General features: G+C 35.0%; 1 protein-coding gene across 3 annotated transcripts in view; it reads right to left on the bottom strand.

Moving 5' to 3' along the window:
• Window positions 1–756: 756 nt before the first annotated feature.
• Window positions 757–25,145, bottom strand: part of SCYL2 (SCY1 like pseudokinase 2) — a 33,753-nt gene continuing 9,364 nt past the window's right edge. For 2 of the 3 annotated variants that reach the window (XM_027885830.1, XM_027885831.1), the window contains exons 3-19: window positions 23,297–23,454; window positions 20,524–20,668; window positions 19,729–19,878; window positions 18,886–19,107; window positions 17,877–17,993; window positions 16,471–16,596; window positions 14,817–14,993; window positions 10,123–10,134; window positions 9,867–9,989; window positions 8,504–8,617; window positions 7,884–8,016; window positions 6,027–6,145; window positions 5,316–5,416; window positions 4,575–4,641; window positions 4,354–4,443; window positions 3,133–3,252; window positions 757–2,673 (exon numbers count right to left, since the gene is read on the bottom strand). In XM_027885830.1, coding sequence (XP_027741631.1) covers window positions 2,023–2,673; window positions 3,133–3,252; window positions 4,354–4,443; window positions 4,575–4,641; window positions 5,316–5,416; window positions 6,027–6,145; window positions 7,884–8,016; window positions 8,504–8,617; window positions 9,867–9,989; window positions 10,123–10,134; window positions 14,817–14,993; window positions 16,471–16,596; window positions 17,877–17,993; window positions 18,886–19,107; window positions 19,729–19,878; window positions 20,524–20,668; window positions 23,297–23,454 — 2,625 coding nt within the window. In that variant the 3' untranslated portion in view covers window positions 757–2,022. The remainder of the gene's footprint in view (window positions 2,674–3,132; window positions 3,253–4,353; window positions 4,444–4,574; window positions 4,642–5,315; window positions 5,417–6,026; window positions 6,146–7,883; window positions 8,017–8,503; window positions 8,618–9,866; window positions 9,990–10,122; window positions 10,135–14,816; window positions 14,994–16,470; window positions 16,597–17,876; window positions 17,994–18,885; window positions 19,108–19,728; window positions 19,879–20,523; window positions 20,669–23,296; window positions 23,455–25,145) is intronic. The other variant, XM_027885832.1, reaches the window with a different exon arrangement.

The raw sequence follows: 25,145 nt of genomic DNA, 5'->3' as shown, positions 1-25,145 counted from the left end.
TCTGCCATAGATATATTAATCTAATACATTGTAGAGTCCTATGAGATGTTGCTTTTAATATAAACTTATTTTCCAAATAATTTAGAGGAATACAGATTCAAGTAATTCTTCAAAGGTCTGCTTTAAGTTATCCTAACAAAACACAGCTTTCAAGAGTTGACATAAAAGAAGACATTAGTGTAACAGAGTATAGAGAGTAACAGCAAACTTAAATAGTTTAACAGTTCTAGTATTGTACTTAAATTTACACAGATCTCCTAATATAACCTACAATGTTTACCATGAATATTAACAGCACATAAGCATTACAGTGTGTTAGGGATTGTTTTCTAGACCACAATTCCATTGGTCCCAGGTGTTGTAAAATAATAGGACTAAGGCAGCAGCTGTAATACATAAATTGATACTTTAAGAAATATGCTTAAATGCTATTACTGCTTGGAACTGTGGAAATATAATAAAATACAAGTCACATTTACAGCATAAGGCCCTTTGGTTTCTTAAGCAGCAAATGAATGAACAGGTTCTTCAGTGAAAGGCTTTGAAAAATAAAGCAGGTAGGCTTTCCATAAAAGAGGTAACTAGTTCTTTCCTTCTCAAAATAGCCATCTGCAGTCTTCAAAATATTATCTAAGAAAGCTCTTGAAATTCTTAGGAAAGAAAAAGTTAAACCCCAACAGTAGTGTCTGACAGAGCAGAGATTCCATCATGGGCAAGCTGAACATACACCTTCTGGGAAGTAGAAGAAACTACTAATTGGATTTCTGGAGAGCTTTATTGACTTTAGAGCAATACAATAAAAAGGATCTCAAATACCTGTGTATTTACCATATATTCTAGAGATTACAAATCCATATTTGAGAACTCACTTCATGTCAATCTATCCTTCATAACGACTTGAGTTAAAACAAAATTAAATAGTTCATTTTAGTCATGGCAATTTACGGTAGTCTCCTTTTTCACACAACCATGTTAACTTGTATAAGGCAATCCTTTTCCATCTTCTCAATTGAGCCAAAAATTATGGATTAATTCAAGATATTTCTGTGTAACTATATAATGTGTGTTTAGTTACACAGAACTGTTTAGTTACACAGTTGTGGCAGTCAACACGCGAATTTTACAGAGAACATTCATTTTGTGAGGTTTCATATCTACCACCATTCTTTTTTACACATCAGTTATAAGTGGTATCAAATAAGCCAAAACACTGAAATATATAATAAATGTGATGAAGTCACCATCTGTATTTTAAAATCCTGTTTAAGTGGTATGTTGCTTTTGCTATGGGGCTTGTAACAAAGATCTGGCATTATAAAAGAGATTGTAAACAAGCATGACCTTTGAAGCAGTGTTCTTACTCTGTCCCAAACTTGTACAAAATTTTAAAACAACTTCTTATGCCTGATGAATCTTGTAGTTTACTACCTATTAATTATAATTATATAGATAGAAAAGAAAGTCAAAATATGCTCTCTTAGCCTCTTTCACAGTTATTGGTTAGAGTTCTTTCTATATAACGTGGCTATTGAAATTTTTGGGCCAGCATAAGAATTTCCTTTCTTCAAACCGTCATATGGCAAAAATGACAGTTTGTGCTAAATTGAGGCAACATGAATTAATTGTGGAGGGTTGCAATCATTAGAATCATTATACCCTAAGCATTTTTGGTGAACCTAAGAAACAAAATTTTGTACGAAATTTCATAGGAGTTGATTGAGTACACCTCTGATTAATTCTGATATGCTTCTTTTTCAGTTGTATATATGCATCCTACATTCATCGTTCTCATTTTCAGTAAAGAGACAGGAAATCTTTAGCATGTAAGATGACTTTGCACTTACGTAATTCCACTGCAGTACCAGGTGAATACAACATCAGCCTTTTTTCCAGTGCAAAAGTCTTTACTTTGCTGGGCTGAAAGTTTCCCCAAATCGTGCTTTTACTAATCAAAAAAAGATGTTAATCAGCTTACCCATGATCCAAATTTCATCAGTCTTTGAAAGAAGAAAACAAAACATTTTACCCAAAAAGATCTTTTAAGTCATTACTAGCTGAGCTGCTGTTTGTCATTGTGTTTGCTGGCTGTGCAAAGTTCTGAGGAGAAAAGAAAGGATTACCCTGTATACCAAAGCCAGGCTGTCCCATCATGTTCATCTGAGGTCCCAAGACTGAACTGCTTGCATTCGGGGACCCTGGTGGTGGTACAAACTGATTAACCCACTGGTTTGATTTCTGTTGAGCCAACTGTTTCATGCTAACTTTGGGTTTCTGAGGACCAAAAAGATTATCTAGAGCAGACATATCTGGAGGTCTGTTTTGTTGTGTCAACGGAGAGACTGCAGATGCAGCATTCATAGGACTGTAATTTGGCATACTGGCAGTTGGTACAATGTTCATCTTGGTTGCTCCTGTTGCACTTGGACCACTGAAGAAATTTTGAGTGGCGAGACCTGCTCCCATACTGAATCCAGCAGTCTGAAAACCCATATTTGTATTTAGCCCATTTGTCATATTTCGCTTTGTGTTGTCAACAGGTGACGAAAATCCTATTCCAACACCCATAGAAGGAACAGAAGAGAAGCTGTTTGCAGATGCAACTTGAACTTTGTTGATAGGATGGCTAGTCAAAGATGACATATTATCTATCAAGGTATCTGTCAAGTCTTTTGTCTGCAAAATACATTAAATGCAGTTAAATGGTCTTCCTGTACAAACACTCTTGCAACACTTTTAGGATTGCTCCTGTAGAACTGGCATTACTTTTTCAGAAATTAGAATTTACTGCATGGAATTGGGCAGAAAATTTAATTATACACATGAGAAATTAGGTTTTGTTCTTTGATACTTAGAACTAATTGTTATGCAGCTTTAATTTGACAACTAAGACTACACAGTTTAGTATGTCCTTTTTCCTCATCTAGAACAGTGGTCTTCTGATAATAATGATACCCTTGGAAACTCTTGGAATACTGCTAATGAAGCAAATGCCAGGCACACAAAAATTTAATTTAGTTTTTCTCAGCTGTGCCATTGTACTACCAGAGAAAACAAAAGTGACTCAGAGAAGGAAAAAATGCTAAAAGCATTAGAGATCCAATAGAAGCAGTGCAGTAGTTCGTTCTTTCTCACCTGCTTCACTGGAGGTGTTATTGCAGTTGCTTGTGGCTTAAGAGGTTGCTGGCTTTTCAGTTTCTGTGCCTGTTCTTGTTCTTTAGCTAACTTTTGCTTCTCTTCCAGTGTAAGTGATGCCTTTAAAAGGAAAGCAACTGATACTAAGTTGCAAAAAAACCCGGTGATTTGTACATTCATATTTGTATTTCATAAATAGCACTGTCACTTCAATACATGGTAGAAAAATATAATTATTTAGAAGCACAAAAGACACAAAAGAGAAAGTGAATAAGCACAAAATCTATTACAACATTTACTACATTGCTAACACGTACTTAAAGCAAATAAACACAAGAAATTCGGGCAGTCTCAAATAAAGGAGATATATCAACAAAACCACATGAGCTTTGTCTTCTTAATAGTGGGCATAAGAAAAGTGTTCTTCATAGTTTTTATTTTCATATGGTTACTAACTTGATATAGAGCTGCAATTGACCATGAAGTTGGAAAGGGAATTTTATTTTTAGATTACTCAAGAGCCTTTTCAGTATTTTAACTCTATTTTTGTTAATAATGAAGGATAAAATAATAAAATCATTCCCCCTTAGTCAAAAATCAGTGAGAGGATTCGGATAACTAGAAATGAAAATTATAAAATATACAGATTCTGGGGAGCCATTTTCATAATTATTACTATGAAAAGAATTATACAATAGTTTATGCTTATGTTTACTACTCTATCTCATGTCCTGTTTTTCTCTGCATCTTGTATTTAACCCCATACTACCTCTTTAGTTTCACTTAACTTGAAACTGTACAGTGAATGTTAATCTCTGCTACTATCTGAAATTCTATATTTTATCTTCGTTTCTCTTTGTAATTTTATCAGAAATGCCCCCAGTTTGATTTTACTACCTAAATCCAGTGCTGAAGTTTCACTGAAATCTATAATTAAGGAGAAAGAAAATTACCACAAATTTATAATCCTAACTGCTGCCTATTTCATATGCAGCTATTTTCAAGGAAAGGCTTCTGTGGAAATTCAAGGATATGATTTGAACATTTTTCAGTGACTATGCACATGTGACTATGTGTAGTGTTGTGCTGTAAAAAGTGGTTAGTTTTTCTATTAAAGCTTTAAAAAAGGTAAATATTTACACACACTCTTTTTCTGCAACCATATCAGCCTTATATTAGACAGCTGGACACAACTGAGTTGCAAAACAAAGCAAAGCCCACCTTCTTCTGTATTGATGACATCTCATTTTCTTTACTATCAGATCCACTAGTTAGAAGGTCAGTTCCACTACTATTAAATACCTTGTCGATCTGTTTAAGTTCAAAGAAACAAAACTTCATTATTTGAAATGTTGCAAAGAAAGGTAACAGAAATATCAACTAAGTAATTTTAAATTTCAAATTTCTATGTGTAAGTTACATAATAAAATATTGGTGCTTACCTGATTGTTTGTACCACTAGATCTTGCCTCTTCAGACACACTCATTTGGTTAGCTATATCCAAAGATCTACATAGTGCAGAATATATTACACAAAGATAACTGTGTAGCCACACACTAATACCAAAAAATTTCATTATGAGACCATTGTCATTTTTATATATAGCCTTTAAGAGACTGGGAAATGTTACTATGATAAACAGTAAAGGTCTCCTAACCATTTCACGTGGTCTTAGTTCCTCCTTTTGAACAGAATGACCCAGACTTGAGATAGTCCAAGTCCAAGTCCAATTTGTCTCAGAAATCTCACCTCGTATCAGACTGCATAAAACAGCTCTAAAAATCTTAAAACATCACAGCCTTCTAAAAGGTTGCAATGTTTATGTTTCTCCAGTACGGTTTATTTCTCAGCAACTAGAGGAAAGCAAGTTAGCATATAGAAGCAAGGCATAAAACAGTACTAGTAGAGCTCAATATGAACTTTCACATTTAATGAATTAAAAATCATTGACTTAAAATAATAAACTGCAACTGAACTGTATAAAGGGATTTTTTTCTATAAATCCACTAATATCACAATATTATCATAATTTTAGGACTAGTAAACCTTCTGACAACTGTGCTTATTTGAGGTAATTCTCAACTGAACTAAGAATTGACTAATCTTTTTATTGCTATGGCTAGAATTTTCTAACATTCCAAAAAAAATTGACTTCTTCTCTAATGTAAACATGAATACTTACTTCTGTTGCTCTTGCATGACATGAAGTTGCTCAAGTTTTGTTTTATGTTCTGCCTCCAATCTGTTAAGCATATCTTTTATAACACAAATAAAAGAATTGAACTGGAAAAGAAATATATAATAAGTTTGGATTTTGGAGAGATGGAATTCAGCCAGGTATAACTTGACAGGTAATACCTCATAAAACCTACAATATATAATGTCAGAAACTGCAGATTTTTAAATAATTTATCACCTTCACTATCATGCATTAGATACAAAACTACAAGCAGAGTGCATACTGGAACAGGGAAAAATGTATTCCACTAAATAAATAAAAAAAGTAACAATGCAGACAAACCCCCTCACATATGAGTACTACCAGATTAATTTTCAAACAAACAAACAAGCCTACTAGGTATTCCCTTTCCAAATATTTCATAGCAACAAAGTATTTAATTTGAATTCTTATTATGTTAGTAGCTAACTGCTTTTGCAGGATATTTGGAAGGTGATAGTATTAATTTTGAATTTTATACCAGATCACTTAAATATACAGAAAAATGACACACTTTAAACATGCAAATGCAGTAAAACTTGAAAGGGTTTTGGTACTATTTGCTTTCATAACAGATACAGACATCCAGTAATGTATGAATTTCTCATGACAACAGTTTAAATTTATTCTTTGATAATTATGAAGTAGAAGCATGCAAAACACTCATGTTCCTACCTGATTGAGATTAAGATTGTTCTCGATACTAAGAGGAATCAGATGGGGCAATACTCTTCCTGCAAGCTGCTCTTTGGTAATTCCCAACTTCTTGTGAGTGAAAGTACATTTGTAAATACCTACCATACAACAGCAAAATAGCAAAAATTGTTAAGCTTAGTAAGCAATGTGAACAAACTCCAAGTAACGCGCTCATATATGTACTGATCACCTCAACAATCACTCTGTGCAAGCAGGGACAAACATGACCAAGAGACTAAGTACTCTTTTACAACAGGAACTTATAACAGCAAGAGGTTTTGCTACAGTTCAGAACAAGAGGATGCCCAAGGTCATACTTTGCAGTTATGAAACCTGTTATTAGTCAATGTATTGTTCTGTCCAATTATCTGAGAATATCCATCTTTGAATAGATCATGTGCAAATGAGTTACCACAAAGTGACAAATTGCCACTGAGAAATCAAGCTGTGTTAACTAAGGATATGTTCTCTCCTGGCATACCAAAGTGGCTAGGATTAACTATCACACTGCTCTCTGATAGTATTTTACAAATATTGTTACCTAGAAGTATCTGACTGTGGTACACTTGGGATCAGAAATCATGCGTAATCTTTATCTATTCTAAAATCTCTGAAAAAAAGAATACCAACAGGCATGAGGGCACAGTGTTAAGCCCACAAGTTCTATAGTGTTTCTGCTTAAATAGTCCAGCTCTTGTGGCAAACACTGAACATATTAGCATAAAAGACACAGCAGCTTTCTTCACTTTCTATGGTAGTAGAACAGAGCAGTCACCAAGACAAAGAAGGTATGAATGACATATAAGAAAGATGGTATTATGATTCTGGAGAAAAGGACTGCTAGGGTATATAAAATTGATTTTAGCCCATCATTTCCAAACAAGGGTTCACTTATTCACTGTATCAGAGTAGAATTCAGCAGTAACATAACTTAAGTAAAAAACCCAGTGCCCCTCTTCTTAGAGAGGAAATATAAGTCAAAGTTGCAAGGATTAAGGGAGACAGGCAGTTCTAAATCAGTACAAATAGATGCCGTCTTACTGATTTTGAGCAAATCAAAATAATGTTGCTATTACATATTATTACGGTGTTTAATGAAGGCTGTTGTTGACATAGTTCAACTGTTACAAATGGTCTTACTGACAACACCTTGTTGTCAGTAAGAGAAATGGTCACTGTCCTCCAGACTTGGCATGAGGCTGCCTCTCTTTCTTGGCTGTCTCTCTGGTCATCTGGTCTCCTTGAGTGCACTGAAATTGTTAAAATCACCCATCCTGAGCTAGGCAGGCACCAAGTGACACTAGGAAAGCACAGCTGGGAGTGAGGTCTCAACAAGCCATTAGGTTTTGTTGGTCATTTTGTGAGACTTCACCCAACTCATGTTCCATTTCATTGCAAAACGCAGCACTACTTGTTTAAACATCCAACAAAATGAGTCTAACGAAACCTGCAGTAAAGAACAGTAGATTTGTAGACAATCATTTATAGCATCTGACCTGAAAGACTATCTGAAAGACGACAGATCACACATTCTTCTGAGGAAAACAGCTTCTCTGGCTCTATAGAGCGTACAGACCATAAAAGTGTCACAGCCCAAGACCTGCAATGAGTGCTCAGAACTGCACTGGGCCCTGAAGACTAAAAATATGTGTACTAGTGTCAGATGTACCTGCAGCACATAAGGTAACTGAGCAGGGACATACTTAAGAACCAGAAACAGGAAGTTTTAAATAGTCATTTTAGCAATACACTATGTAAACGTGATCAATGAAGAGGAAGCTCTCAGATTTACAACATGAAAGAACAAAAGAAAATAAGGTAGGAAGTATTAATTACCTAAAATTCCCATAAGCACTGCAGGTTCCTTTGACGGAATTTGTTGTAGAAAAGGTAAAATATCATCAAGTACAAACCATTTATCCAAGTACTCCAAAATTTTGCCTAAGCACACTAGTGAGTTTACCCGGACCTGTGAAGTATGATGAGAATTAAACAAACTCTTTATTATACTTTTGTCCAAGAAAAAAGAACAACCTCACAAAACTCAGAAGAAAACAGGTGCTACTGAAACTACCACCTTTATATCTGAAAATTCAAGACAAGTTTAAAAAAATCCTTTTGTGTCACAAAAGTAAAACACATATAGTTACACAATGCTCACAAAACCTTGGCTTTTCTGCATGACAAACACTGTCAATGTATATTACTGTGGAACACACTTCCAAAAATTTTACAGTATTATTAACACAATAAGTCGTTAATAACTTTAAAAATTGTTAGAGTAAAGAAGTAAATGGCACTTTTGCACTGGTAAAAAGTAGTTTACAAAATTTAAAAAGAGAAATCAGAGCACACAGATTGGATTTTCTTTAAAGACACAACAGCAGAAAAGCCAAAGTAATTAAATGTAACAACATTTTCTGAGGACTAAGAGATAAAATTACCAGGATACTCACAGCAAGAGAAGAAGTCTGCAAACATGCATTTTTAATTCTTGGAATTAATGAATTTTTCATTGATGGGTAATCTATTAAATTGGCAAACGTGGGAATTATGTTTAGGCAAAGCTCCTACAAAAAAAATTCCATACAAGTTTAAAAAGAAACATGTACATTTATTATAAAATTTTACTCAATATCCAAGTTAGTTTGAAATGCCTTCTTAAGCTTTCCTTTTAAGGACATATGTTCAACTAAGCTGACTTTAATCTATCAGACTCACTTCAAAATAGCTAGAATAATAAAGCATCATGGTATGTATACAGAACCTTGGAAACGGGCTTTAGAAAAGAGAGGATTCATAGAGCCATAATAAAGTATTTGGATAGCAAAAATATCTTACATTTTCAAAAACATCTTTATATAAAAACCAGCTTTTATTACATCAAGCTAACATAAAGCAAGCAAATTTGAATGAGTACTATCAACAGCAGTACAATGATAGGCTGAAAGATAAAAGAGCATGTCAAGATTAAACATACTTCAGCAACAGAGAAAAAATAAACACACAATTTCAGCCCAAACTAAACCACAAGAGACAGTAACATTAAGTATGCTGCAAGTAAATACCTGAATAACTAAACTACTGATGCAGAAAAAACTCATGCCAGGTATTTAGAAACAAAAAACCTTTCTCCATAATATTGCAAAGGCAGAAGTCACATCTGATTATCCAAATCCTTCTTTAGGAAATATTTTGTTTCTTTATCCCCTCCTCCCACCCCTGGATGTTTTTGGGTAACTGGAAGCCAATTCCAGTAGAATGATTACAAAAACCCCAACAAACAGATGAACTTTAGAAAGACAGAGAAAGAATAAAGAGAAAAATCAAAATACATATACATAAAAATGTCACCAGAAGGTATATTAATATGATTTTACAGCAATTCAGGTCTTCCAAGGTAACTAACTGTCAGTACAGATGTTCTTACTAGAAGGACCTCAGAATAAGCCACCTGTCACTGACAGGTAAGAGCATGCCTGCCTGCATAGTTTCTGCTACACAGGCAATGGAGCATAAATGCATATCCTACTTTTTGCTGTTGTGGCTAGTGAGATTTTAAGATAGGAGCATTAGAACACCAGTCAAGTGGTTGCCCCCTGGAAAATAAGGGAACTAAATTTACCTTTATTAAAACCAAATTTTCTTTATTAAAACACTCATCTCTTTCAACGTACAGGAATATTACACAGCTTTATCTTTTATATTTTTTTTCCCAAGTAAACAAACATATGAGTTTATTAAAAAATTGGCACATCAGCTGGAAGAGAAAAAAATGTTTTAAATAAATGTTTAAATAAAAATATGCAATTACTATACCTGGATCTGAATTGAAGGTGCTTCCAAGGCTCTATAAACCATTGGTAGAACGCTGTTCTTTATTTCATCTGCTGGAGTTTTGGTTAGAAGTAAGTCCATTTTTTGCAGGAAGATTAACAAAATCTATTAAAAGAAGGACAATTCAGAAGCTGAAAGTTTTAACTCCAAAAGCATATGCTTACAACTTAAAGTGTATTGTATCATATCATAAAAACTTCACAAGCTTTCTTAGAACTCAGTAAATGTCATCACTTACCATGTTGCTTGCCTGAAGGCATGGAAGACAAAAAACACTTTGACATATTATTGCATTTTAAAAAGAGCAAACACAAATCAAACAAAATATGCATGTTCTAGACTAACCCCTCTAAAATAACAAATCCAAATAGCTAAGTAAGGAGTTCTTGTTTCTATTTACACTGTGGTTTTTTGTAAAAACTCACCCACAGATAAATCTTTATACACACATCACTTATGAAAAACTAAACTTTCAAAAACCTATGGCTCAAATTCTGTCCTCAAAGCACTTGATCACAACTCCACACATAAAAGCTGTATTCCATGTGCCTAGAATAAATAGGGATGTAATGAAAACAATATTACAGCTACTAGATGGCCACAAAATGCCTTTATTCTATTTCACATGGAAATTGTACATCATAAAATAAAAAAAAAAGTCAAAAAAATCTCACATCACATTAACCTAAAAGATAACACTAGAATAGCACATTTACATAGTGCGATTCACCTTTCTCAGGCTTAGCCATTTAAAAATTACCCACTATTTTAAATCACTCATCCAGGCTCAGTCTCAAATACTCAAATAGAGAGTCTTTCTAATATATAAGATTCAGACAGGCAAGACAACTTGCTAAAGGTGACACTGAGTATCCATTGATATCCAGACTCATTTTAGAAAACAGGTTAGACTAGACGGACAAAGTGTGTTGAATGGAAACAATGCCAAGTATTTTATAGGAGGAAATTAGACTTAAAATTTAAGTCTAAAAATACATAGCTATCAGTGCCTGTATGTCAAATAAACAGAAGCATCAAAGTGTAGAAACAGAAGTACATCAAGACCACATTACAAATTTCCCCTAATTATTTCCCTTCTTTTACAGGGTGTTGTGGGTTTGCTCTGGGCTAATTTCTCTCACCCCCCACACAACTGATATAAGTTGAGAGAAGGTTTATGCAGACAAAAGAGATCTGATTTGGGGAGAATAATATTAGGATTTATTACTAGCAAGATAAAAACTAAAGAACTATATATATACAACAATTCTACCTAGGTAAAAGAAATACCCCTCCCCCCTTGTATCAGTTTAGGAGGAAAAGCAGTCTCTTCCATTTCTGGAGCTACAGGTCTTTTAAATAATTTTGCAGGACTCAAAAGTTCTTCTTCTATTATCTCTAGGACAACAACTCTGATTCACTGCAGCTGGAACTGTTTCTCTCTCTCTTCTATGTCGACCTCAGGGCTGGGCCTACCCACTCCCAGGCTAAGACCAGAGGCTGGGTGGTTACCGAGGCCCTGTAGCGTCTTCCATGGACTGCAAGGAGACACTTGCCTACCATGGATCTTCACCATAGGATCACAAGGGATAATGACTTCTGAGTCCATCCCTGTTTTCTGTGGGGTCTTGCCTCACGAGAGACAGTCTTTGATGGACATCTCTAAGGTGAGTCTACCTTTCGGGCAACAGTTCTTCCATTCTCTGCTGCCCCTCAGGGTCACAAACTCAGCTGCACCAGAATGGATCCTTCCCTGGGATCACCAGATTCTACCCAAGCCGACTTGCTTCAGTGTAGGTCTCTCTCTCTACGGGCCACAGGTCTCCAGCAGAACTCTCTTTATCTAGGCCTCCCATGGAGTCACATCTATTTCATACATTCTGCTTCGGCGTGGGCTCCTTCATGAGCTGCAGAGGGGGGTTTTCGCTCCCCAGCAATCTTCTACAGATGGCAGGGATTTTTAGTTTTCAGTCTCTTCCCTGCTGAAGGGAGAGAGAGCAAGAGGGGGAGAGAAGCAGTTTCCCCACTTTCACAGCTTTTCTCTTCTCTAGTTGCCAGCTTTGACCTTGGAGGCTCTGTTATCTCTCTTTCTGCCTGGAATTCCTTCTGCAGCATGTCTTGTCCAGGCAGTCCTTCTCTAAAGTTTGGTTTTGGTTTTTTTTCTACTCTCTTACAGGAGAGAAGGAGGGCTTCAGTGCCACACCTGCCCCCGGCCCAATGCTGGGGAAAGGAGGGAGGCCCTGGCCCACCTGGGGCCTGCCGCCTTCCAGGGATGGAAGTATCAGACCTCGACACAGGGAAGAAAAATAGATTTTTATACCGCAGTTAATATATGTTTTCTCATTGTATATTTATTATTTCCTAAGCTGCACATATACACAAAATCATTTATTCATTCCAAGAAAATTGCTCCTGATACGATAACCCCATATTTGTGATGAAAAGGGTAAGATGGACAAGATCAATTTTAAAGTAAGATTTTATAATTTTCTTCAATATAGAATTTTTGTTTGTCCTAAACTTGGTTTTTTGAAACCTTCATGGGCTCACAACATCTGTTCATCTCTAACAACTCCATAATACTGTGGAATTACAGTTTCTATGTTAGTTACATATATGGCTTTGGAGAAATACCATTTGATTGCTTTTGCAAATTTGAAAAGAATGTAAATGAAACCTCTTATTTAACAACTAGTAAATCTCCTCTAAAATAAGAACCAAGTACTATACAGTAATTTAGACTTCACAGAAGCAGTTCAGCTCTTTCCCACTGCCTGCCAATGTTTTTCATCTAAGATAAAGCTGAATTATTTCTCTATCTCTCTACTTGTGTTTAACTAGAATGCAGTTCATGTTCCAAAGAACACCTTTTATTTTTAGCTTCTAGGGTCATATTCATTACTTTTTATCTATTTAGGTAGAAACTAAGATGCTACAGTCACAGATTCATATACACCATCTAATAAGCAAGTATCAGCAGTTGCACTCTAAACATTAATGTATCTTTTATTAGTGCAGAGCCCAGTATTTCTCAGGGTACACTATGGTGGACTGAATTAGAATATGGATTCACAGCACATCCTATGCTAACTCTCCATAGATTCCTGCAAATATAAATTAAGGGTTTGTCTGGGCAGCTATGCCAGAGTAAGCTGCGATGTTAATTTACAGCACACGTTACTCCACACTAACCCCAAGCGTATGACATAAATGAGCAGTTTAACTAAATACTTCATTTTCATATTATAAATTTCCTCATACAACGACATTGTGAACACTGACTAACAATTTCTTCACACTGAATTACAGTAGTTTCCCTATGATGCGTTTATTTCCTAACCCAAGTATCCTTCAAAAGTCAAGTAACAGGCACCTCACACAAATCTTTATCTCAAGACAGCATTTGGAAGAAACACTGGCACATTCTCTGTCCCTCTCTAGGAGTTACAAACAGACAGAAACTTTTTTGCCTTGCACAAAGATAGTCAGACTTAGAATTCTATCCTCTAGCACTCTGAACCTTTGCATTTCCTTCTCAAATTCCTGGTAAATTAATTTTGAAAACATGACTTAGATTACTTAAAGAAAATTCACCATATTAAAAAGACCACAGGAATAACAGTTGAATAAGCCATGTAGTACTTAGCATTGAAAATACCAGTGTAAGAACTTAACAGATAGTATCTACATAGCTACAGAAAAATTTGGCAAAGCTTGCTCTTTATGAGCTGACCATAAGTTTGTATTTTGCTTCCCTCATTTCTCAAGACATAAACCAACTTTTGTGTCCATTATGCTCCTGATAAAACTTTGCTACAAACTTTTGGCAGTGAGAATCTTTCTCACGAATCTAATGTTAAAGGCAGCGAAACACAGTGTTACCTTCCAGGATGACATAGCACAAATGAGATGTTCACTGACTTCTGGTTGATTAAATGTTTGCTTTTTTCAAGACAACAACAAAGCCAACACAAAGCCTCAGTGTACCAAAAGTAAACAGCACTAAGTAGTTCAAATTTTCCAAGGTATTCTCAGTTACACAGTTGTTCCCTTTCTTCCCCTCCTCAGTATAACGAGAATTCTTTGATCCACTTTTCTGAAACCCAGAAATAAAAAGTCTACTTGTTCCTTTCTATGTTTACCTTGCCCTTTAGGTGCTCTTCCAAGAAATAATGGCATAAAGCAATAAACCAAGGTGAGCTGGAAGGAATGCATACGTGCCTTTGCTCTGTGGAGGCACAATGCCTAACTTAGTGACAGAATTCTCAGGAATCATCATGCAAATGGTGATGATAAAAAGTTGTAAATTTTTTGCTCCGTTACAGTAACAATTGTCTTACTACTTTTATGCATTTAGACTACAGTGAAAAGAACATAATTATCTTCACATATCACATTTAGCAAACAGAATTAAACAAATTTCACAAATTCGTGCACAACCCTGAAATAAACACTCTTATTATCATGAGTAAACAGCAATTCTAAGAGAGTGTTAGAGTTACAATTTTTTCATCCCATGATCCCAATGTCAGCAATTTGGACACAAAGAAAAAAAAAAACCCACAGGTTCAGCTACTCGAAGAATATATGCAAATATCATACTGTACAACTTGCTCAGATAAGCTAGATAAGTGATAAAATGCTTACAAATATACCTTCTACAATCAACCAAAACCAAGAATTAAGTGGTACATGAAATGTTTCCCTTTTTGCTAATCTAATCTCGTTAGCAAATTCATCTGAAAAAGCACAGGCTTTGTGTATTTCCTGGAAAAATCTATTTTGCATGAATCAAGACTGACTGGTTGGAAAACTACAGATAGGTTGGGCAATGTGTGTGAAGCTGGAAAAGGCAAATAGAGCAATTAGTAATTTTTTCAGAGAAAAAAAACACCAAAGAAAAAAATTCTAATCTGAACAATATTAACATACCTGGATTGGTTCTTGCTGCTTAAAAACAGGACCAAGATCAGGCAGAATGAGCCTGACATATTCCTCTTTGGTGCATTCCTCAGCAATAAGGAGAACGTTAGGCAAGACGAAGGGTACCATATCAGGATTCACAAATTCAGAAGTCAAGCAAGGCAAAATTCGCTGAATTATAACACGCTAAAACAACAACAACAAAAAAATACAACAAAAATCAAGCGTGCATCATGCTGTATTGCACTGCAGTAAGTCACCATTGTGCCAGCTCAGCAGTTTCTGTATTAACCTGATATTTACAAAAAGCAGACAGATAATTTTCAGTTTAGAACTCTTATTTTCACAGTATACTGCAGCTAATTTACACTGTGCTACTTTGCTTACTTTTCTCTGCTAGCTCTCAAAATATAACTGGAGACTTAAACAACTGTGAAGCTCAACAAAAAGCAATAAACTGTACAGAAATTAGGACTTTCAGATACATACATGAATTAAGAAAACCTTATTTTCCATGTGTTTTCTTTCAAAAGACCCTTAAAAAAGACCTTAAAAAGACACTATCACCCCCAGAAAATAATCCCTTTTTCTGTTCCCTATCACTCAATGAACAAACACATAATGATACTAAACTTCCCAGTAAAACTCCAGGTACATTCCCTAAATAGGCATTTGCACTGTGGATGTCTACTGTAGAGTCAGACATCTTTAAATGCTTTTCAAGCCAATAAACAGAAATACACAGTTCAAGGGCACAGTCACTTCCCTCATAAAACATACTTGGAAGATAGGAAAAGGAAAAAAAGAAAGCGCTGAAGATGATTAGCTCCATCTATGCCTGTTTAAAGTTCGGTGAAATACATGCCAAATTCAAAACAGCAACTATTTCTGATCAAAGTAGAAAATCACTAAATTAGAAGAGAGTATTAAACATGAAGTCTGATTTTTGCACTGTGTAGTGCAAAACAGAATTAAAAATAAAGAAATTTAATGCAATGGTTGAGAAGCTCAGTTATTCTATTAGGTATTAAACTACTACTATTTTTCTATCACATATGCATTATGGTTTATATAAATTAAGGTAAACCAGAAAAGGAAAAGGAGCCAGTCTAGACATAGTGTCTAACAGCACACAGAAGAAATCCGTAATGACAGGCATTTGCCTTTGAGATTTCTAGGCACTGCCAGCACAAGAAAGCACTTAGTCTATTAAGGAAAGGAAGCTTTAAACTATTCAACATTAAAGTACTGCCTTGCTACAAAAAAAAAAAGCTGAAGTAATCTCACTGGGAGAAAAGGCAGCAAGATGATTTCAAAGACCTATGATTACATCTGGAAACAAAGGGAAAGCCTGCTAAATGGAGAGAAGACAACTTGCCTTTAAACTGAGGTGAACTACAACAGGACATGCAAATGATGGTTCCTCACACATACTGATAGCACAATTTGCCATTTTCCATTTAAAGGATTATTTAAAGCTGAGGAGTATTTCCAAACTAGTTGTTTTCTAGTCTCCCTTTCTTTCCTACAGCTCTATTCTGATAGTCTCACTGCAATCAACTGTGGTACAATGCTAAAGAAATTCCAGTTTCCAAAAATCAGAATGCTAATAGATGTTCACATATTTTCTAACTTGCTATTTCAAGACATCATTCAGACATACCTTAGGTAGTTTTGGCAGAACCTTTGGTAGCCCTTTAAAAAACTGTGATTTCTGCAGGTTATCCCTTTGAAATAATGAATCAAAATATTGAAGTGTCATTGCTCCTACATCATCGAAGAATGGTATCTAAAGAGAAAATCAAAAGTTTGTGATCTGGAGGGAGATAACATTGACACTGCTACAATAATTCCAAAATAGAATCATCTATTTATGTTTGCAATGCACTATAGAAAACCTTTACAATGACATATCTGCAACTAAAAATGAGTACATTTTTAAATATCAAGTAGTATAATATTCACAGATACAGGCTGATTAAGACAGAATTTTCCTGGTATTTTGCAAAAACCCATCCATGTTACGAGCATCTAAGTTAACTTATTGTATATGAAATAATGTTTTGTCTACAGAAAAATGTAATGAAAAGTAAAAACTTTGATTAAAAGGAATAATTATGCTATTTAATATTACAATAAAGGATTACTTATTAGGTCATAGAGATCTGGCTACCACCCCTGAAAACTCCAGGAAACCCTGGATGCTCTAATACAATTCAGTGTGCAGTGTATCTGTGGCAAAAGAGACTTAACATCTTTATAAAACCATATTGCTAAATACAACCATTTACAGATTTGTTTTATTCCTTCAGACAAGAGAGTTGATACTGGAGAAATATTTGCCAACTCCCTCACTTGCCATCTTTCAGCATATATGCTGACAGAACCCATTACCTGCTCCCTCTCTCTTCTTCATTCACTATTTCTTCCAACTGTTAAAACAGTGATTTCTCTCTCTGTATACAATCTTTTTATAGGATAGCAAAAGAATAAAATTGTTTAGCAAAGCAAATCTATAAACAGGAACCTGAAAGGCTATCACATATAAGAAAAGGGGTATAAGACAAAGGAAGAATCACTCTTTTAAGTTCTACTTTCAGATAGGAAAGCAGAGCCACAGTTTGTCAAATGAAAACTTACGTTATTCTACTTGCAATTAATTTCTGAATATACTTTTTTCTTCTGCATATTTAAATCATAAGCCAAAAGTTAATCCTTACATTTATTGTCCTTTATCATTTTAGCATTTTAAAATCCTTCCAATACAGTTTTAAAGATTGAATTGTATAAAAACATAGCATACAAAAGCTTCCAACTGTATTGAAAAGGAATAAAACAGTGTTGCACTGAATAATTATTCTAAATTCTGTCTCAGTACCTGTTTTTTCTATATAAATAAAGGTCAGCATAAGGACACCTTCTGACATCAACAAACATTATTTCCGAAGTAGTTAAAAAACATTTAACATTTCAACTAAAACGATTAACAGAAAACACTTAAAAATAGCTCTACACATCAAACACTATTTTCCCTCTATCCTATGGCTACTTTATATTCCATGAACTGACCTTAGTCATTTGATCTGCGTCTGGTCTGACCGCTGGAGCTACATTTAAGAGTAGCTTTACGTGTTCACGCACCTCCTCTGGTATATTCTGAAGAGTATTGGAGCTTAAACGGCTCAGCTGCGTAAGTAATTTAAGCACATGCACCATGAAGTCAGAAAATCCTGTATATAACTATTTCCAATATACAAAAGCACTATACTTGATAGTTTTTCTTCCCACATCTTTGATATCCCTCCCTTCTCCTGTTCTATAACCCATTTGTTTCTGAGTCCTCATTGTCTTCTCTCTGTTTCCCAACCATCTAGCTGTTTCAGGTCCCACTCCACTATTTTCAACTTCCCACTGTTGTTCAGGTTATCAGAGAACACAAATATGGAATCTTTTAAACAGGCAAATGTCATTATATGAGGTGTTGTCTACAAACATTAAAACACAGGGCACACAGCTATGGCAATGGGCACCCAAAGAGGTTACGACAAAGGCAGGCTGCATATGAATGAATGGACATTATATCAGCTGATCCAATAAACTGTTTAAACCGTGACACTGTCTTCTGTTAATATGCACAGTCCACAAAGAATGTGAAATACTGAGAGCTATGAGGATACCAATGACAATGTCAAGTGATCAAATCACTCCAAACTCAGCCCTCTTTCAATGGTCCTACATAGGTATTTCACTGCCATGTGTTTTATATTGTTCACTTCAACAGGTAAGCATTATTCCACAAGACCAGTATTCAACAGGTTTACAGAGAAATCAGATGAAAAATGCAATCTGTAGTTTATAAAGTTGGTGCATGTAACCTTCTCAAGACATATTCTTATTTTCCATTTTTTCTAAGATTCTTTTTTTCTTGGTATAATGACAGTATGCAAGGCAAGATACCACTATTAGATAGTTTACGTTGAAGCACTGATACAGTGTTCTACATATTTAAATTTATTTTAAAACAGTAACTTTTCAAATATGAAAATCAATTAATAATAGTCACAAATAGAACAAATACCTGATCCAGCTGTCTACTAAAGCTTTTATAAATATCTTGCTTGTTGACCTCAAAAATTGGTTTCCCTTTATTAAACACTGCATACATAACAGCTCCTAGAGAGTACATATCACTGGCTGTCTCACAGCTCACAGACAGAATATATTCTGGTGCCAGATACTCAGGATTTGGAAGACACAAGGATGGTAAATTTGGATCCCATTCCTTACAAGGGAACTTTGGCTACAAGAGAAGAAAAGTAAAAGAAAGTACATTTATTAGGGATTTTTAAAGAGCATTTTCAATAAGAAACTCAAGCAGCAAAAAATAATTAAGCTACTCAAATTCAATTATGAATCAAACAGAAACAGAGTAAGGCAAAACTGTTAAGAATCTCTGTCTGTAGCTTAGAGTGATTAGCTGACGCATTTAAGTCTGAATATTAGAGCTGGGAACTGTAATGTAAAAATCAAAGCACTGCTGTAAGAGAGAAACATGAACTATGATGGGAATTCATTTTAGGAGGTAGCAATCAGGCACTGAGCGGGTACAACAGATTAAATTAGGTAGTTTTGCATGTCATCCAACATGCAGGTGAGCACATGTGACATAGGCCTCAGCTTCTGTCTGAAAGCACCACTAGTCTATTTTGACTCCACTGAGCCAACTCAGACTCTTTTTCTGTGATGACCAAACGCAGCAATTAAATCCAGACCTGTGCCATATGTTCAAACTTCCTGCCAACAAAATACAGAGGTGAATATTAAATAAATGATTCTGTACTGGAACCCCAAGGTCATGAAACTGGTTTCAGACAATGACCTGAATTTGAAATTTAATGATGATAAATATAAAGATTATTACCTCCTGTTCAGATGGATTTGTTGACTGGATGCAAAAATCAAAGCCCATAATTTTCCATGCTCCACTCTTATTCAAAATTATATTTTCAGGAGTAACATTTCCATGGACCATTTTCACACTACTATGCAAAAATGACAAGCCTTCAGAAACCTGTTAATAAAAGATCATTTTATTTCACCTTAACTATTTCCCCAAACATCTCGTAAGACATTTATAAAAATTCTGTTCCTATGGTCACAATTAAATTCATAAATTAACGAAGAAACAATTTTTCACCACTATTTTAGCCTATAGTCTTCAAAACTATGCATGAAGAAAATAAAACACAGATGGGTAATTAACAGATGAGATTACTAATGTCCATTAACTATCACAGCATTAAGTGTGGTGGTGCATTCCCCTCTCCCCTCAGGCCACACTATGATCTTAGAAGAACAAAAATGCTTTACAAAGTTGATCAGGATATTCACCAAACAAAACCTGGAAGCTACTGGTTCTCCACAGAAGGTAAAGTTTCACATACAGGAGAGACAGCTGTAGTGTGGACATTCATAGGGAAAATAAATATTATTTGAATTTTGTATTTTACATGTCAGAATAAGCAAAAAAGAGTACCAACTTAGAACCTCCAGTGTTAATCCTCTCTCACACTTAGAGTGATCAGGGCACTATTATCTCTCACCTTGCAATTATTTGATTTGCTAGAGATAGACAAAACTTTGACAGTTTACAGACTTCACAAAAAAATTATTAATACTAAATGCACATGAAAATTGTAAGGACAACCTGTCATACCTGAAGCAAACCATATTTGGTCTCCACATCATAAAGTTTGTATTCTTTAATATCAGATGGTAAAGGAGAAGGTAGATTGTCCCAGTTGCCAAGAACATTAGCTAAACTTGCACAGACTGGTTCTGTACAAAATGCCAAGCAATCCCTGTATAGGAAATGCATTAAAGAATTTCTTGTAAGTAAATGTAATAAGACTTCTGATTGTGAATACAGAACCATGCAAACATCATATTATATGTTACCAGTACACTTGGTGCTACCAAAAACCATACTATATTTCAGGTTTTGGATCCTTATAATATTATACTAAAGAGAAATATATCAATATCTGAACTATTAAAAAAATACTAGATTTAAGTTATTCTCTAACATTCACATAAATCACTAATGATACACACAGTGCTTCAAAAAGGTTTTAACAAAGAAAAGATATTCATGTTCTGATTCAAGAAGATCAAGCAAGTAATTCTTACTGCTATTAAGACTTGTAAAATCAGGCTTTTACCTGTGCCTAAAATCAAGATGTCCCTCACTGAAGCAATACTTCATGTTGTCAATGATCAGGAACAAAACTAATGTAATATAAAGTAGCACCAGAATATTCTTTTAGTTTGCAAAGTAGTAAAAAAGAAGAGCTGCAAACACAAATACGCTTGCTTTATGAACTGCAGTTTGCATTTGAAGTGACTATTTTCTAAGTTGTTTTATCGATTCTTTTTGTCATGTAAAACTCCTAGTCTTGTTTATGCATTTTTGTGTCAGTTGTGTTTGAAGCAAACTTCTGCACATAAAGGAGACACATAACACTGTGCTTCAAAATTCCAAATTTCAAAATTGATCCTGAAACCAATACATGTCTCAGTTCCCCAAACTCCAACATAGAGTCATTCTTTATATCCACATTCTTCATACTGGTCTGAACACTGGTGAAGGCCCTGGACAGTCATTACAATTCACTTCCTAACTGTTTTAAAGTTTTTTTGGAGAAAGCATTACGTGGATAATAGCACACATACATGCTTTAAGAATGATTAATTCATGAGAATACTAAATACTGCATCAGTATGAATACAGAGAACAGACACCGAGTAACAGTAACAAAGACATATTTTTGAGTATAAAGCTGCAGGCAAGAACACAGGGCCTAAATTTTTGTTCTTTCCATAAAAATATCACAATGTCTCAGCATGGATCTACTACATACTTTTTTAGTATTTCAATAATTAACAAGCTTGGCCTTTGAAGTAAAATAAGGCTGCTGAAACATGCAAACCTTCTATTACTCACCCAGATTTTAGTTTTATCTACTGCTTCTCTAAAGGAAAAACAACTGAAAAGTAAAATATACTGAAGCATAGGTGTCAGACAACCTGACGGAACTTCTTTGCTTGGTTTCCTCCCTACCATTCTGTTACTGACATACCTTTCACATGTCTATTAGCAAGACCAGTGCTATAAAAGTTGTTTCTGTTGAAATCACAAGGAAGAATCAGGGCACAGAAAGACAAAGTCCTTCATTTTCAATCTGACTTCAGCTTTACCGCAGAGCTTATACATTTAGTTATGGTTGAGGGCATGGATGACAGAAAATAGTTAGGGAACTATTCAGTGGTTTTCATAACAAACTGTGATTACTGTTGTTTTGAGGGAATAAAAAGATGAGTGTTTATTTTCTGCTTTAGAAGCTAATTAAAGGGTCCAAACCAAAGTAATGGAAGGCTGGAGTAAATCCAGTTAAAGTAACTGGATATTGCAAAAGCTGATGTCTTACAGTGCAGCTTCTCTAACAGTTCCTGAATAATATCAGAATGAAATTTATAGTACTATAAAAAAAAGAAAGCACTTTAAAAATAAAAATGATGGTCAGAACCACATATGCTTTTTACATGTAACAATGTAACAAATTGAATGTTTAGTAAATTATCTGGGACTCCTCACACTACTGTTTTTAATCGGTAGCAATGATATTATGAGTTAACTTTCAGCTTGTTTTTTAATCCTTTTCTCCAATAACAAGTTAAATATAGATGAATATTGGTTACCAGTGTTGTCAATGGAATTAACTGACAAGCTGCAAGTAAACATATTCATATTAAATATTTGGTATAAATAAGGAGTTATTCATTATATAAATGCATGTAAAGACCTATACATCATTATATATAATATATAAATATAATTATATTGAATACAAATAATTTGTTGTAGAGACATTCTATTAATAGTGGGAAAACTACCTACACGCTAGGGTCAGAAGGATATGGTCTTCCTTTATCTATTTCAACTGTGCAGGTACATCAAGTATCCATTTGCCCCATAAAGGAGGAATAAAGTGTTCAACAGTTCAACACAACTATATGTTACTGGGGAGACACAAAAGAAAAAGACCAAATACAGTCTCTCCAGAAGGAGCCCATGACAGATTTCTTCAAAAATAAGTGCTCTGGAAAGACCTGAAATTGTAAAAACATCTTGTAGCATGCTTGCACAACGTTACACCCACAAATATTCCAAGCAAACCTTTCTTTTATGAATCCCCTCCAAAAACTGTTACGTCACTTTCTAGCACAGCAAGCAACTGGACAGGTTTTTGTGCTTCTGGTGTTTCTACCAGTAGCTGAGCGTGCTGAGTATAGAAAGAACAATTATCTTATGAGTAAATACAGTAAACTTGAATCTCATCAGATGGTGTGTGTTCAATGCTCCAGATATTTTACATCCAATACCAAGACAATGATTAAAAATGTCTCTTCTCAACTTTACCAGAGCTTACCTAGATTCTTCCAATGGATGTTGAACAGTAAGCAGTCGAGGGTGTCGAAGCCTGGTTAGCTGTTGAACACCTCGTTTTAAAGAATCAATAATCTGATCTTTTTCAAATTTTTGATACTTGTCAATTAGCTTCTTATCAAAGACAAAAACAGCCACTTCCTAGAAACAAGCAACAGAAATTAATCAGTATATAACACAGCCAAACCCCAAGCCTATACACAATTACATACACACACAAATTTTTTTATCCAACAGTACAATACCACAACAAACAAACAAACAAACAAACTCTTTGTCCTTACTTTGTCCCAGTCATGGGACAGGCTACTGTATACAACCTCTAAAGTACGTATTTTAAGAGTTAAGGTATGAATGCTCCTTATGTTGCAAATAGTAATATGTAAATTATACCCACTACCTACACAGTGACAAAGCAGCAGATCCATAGGACAGAAGTCATCTTGTTTTTAAGTAGATGAAAGCATTTACATCAACTATGAACAGTTAAGATATCCTGAGTATATATGTAGTCATTTGGCATTAAATATATCAAGTGGTGCTTTATTAAACCAGATCTTGTCTCACTGTTCTGCCCTAAACCAGTACAATCTATATTAAACTAAAATTTTATGAAAAATAATTTATAGTCACAGTAATTTACTAATCTGTTCACACTATTCACATGTCAGAACATTACAAATTTTTTAATGTTTAAAGATGTGTGAAAAGAAGTCACAGAAATGTTAAACCAGAGAAAACCTCTCCAACCTCTGCAAATGGAGTGAGAGAAAATTAAGTTTATATTTATATGAAACCTTGAAATTACGGAGGTCGACGTGAAATGAAAAAGTACATTACCTCACCATCTTGGAAGTCAATAAAAAGAAGTATATCAATCGACCAGAAAAGGAATTAAAATCTTTATCATGGAACAGAGACGTTTATATGCTGCTACAAGAGTATTATGAATAAAAGTAAAGGTTAGAAACAACAACAACAACAAAGAAAATACAGTTTTCAGTCCCAAGAGGAACTCTATGCTCTTCTACTACACGTTCTATAGCCATTACTCTAATTAAAACCTCACAGGGGAAGATACATTATTAATTAAAAAAATGAAAAACTTCTAGAAATAGTCTATACAAAATAATAAATTCAGCCCAGTATGCAAAAAATTGCTTTTTAGCTGGTTTTATTAAGCCATTAGCAGGTGAACACCTATAACTAACTGAAGTACACTTCTCCTGCTTCTATCCATAGTGGCTCCCTGTTCCAGCTCTAAGAGTGATGGATGAAATACTAACACTGACACAAGGCAGAAAGGAACCAATGATAGGGATGGAAGACATACCTTGAGCAGCACATGACCAATAACAAAATTTCAAACCAAGATAGCATTTCTGAAAGCACTTTTTGATGACAAGTGAGAAGAATCAGAAACTGAGTATTTAAATTGGACAGCATAAGACATCAGCTATGGTTTGAATATTTTATGATGGCTCTAAGTTCTATTGGTGCTTGGTGCAATCCTGCATGGTTTGTTTGAACTCATCACTCCCTGCAACTGGGAGGACAGAAGAGAACACAATTTGTTCTCCAGATCCCCTGACCAATTGACTCAAGGCCCTTTGGTTCCTCTTGACTATTCATAGCCTTCTTGTTGGGACTTTGCTGGTACCCACCTACGAGTTGGGTCTGGTTGGCATATTGGGCCCTCAATTCCTCTCAAAAGGGAGTCACCAGTGACTACTTTACTTCTTTTTTTCTTAATTGAGAAGGTTGTGATGGGGGGAGTAGGCTGCCTTGCCCTAGGCAACTCCTCCATACCAGAAGAAGCTTCCTCTACATTC

Source organism: Empidonax traillii, unplaced genomic scaffold, assembly GCF_003031625.1.
Source record: "Empidonax traillii isolate 1590-97213 ecotype Southwest subspecies unplaced genomic scaffold, ASM303162v1 scaffold172:size1107868, whole genome shotgun sequence".
NCBI classification, from domain to species: domain Eukaryota; kingdom Metazoa; phylum Chordata; class Aves; order Passeriformes; family Tyrannidae; genus Empidonax; species Empidonax traillii.
This window is presented reverse-complemented; position numbering and strand designations above follow the sequence as displayed.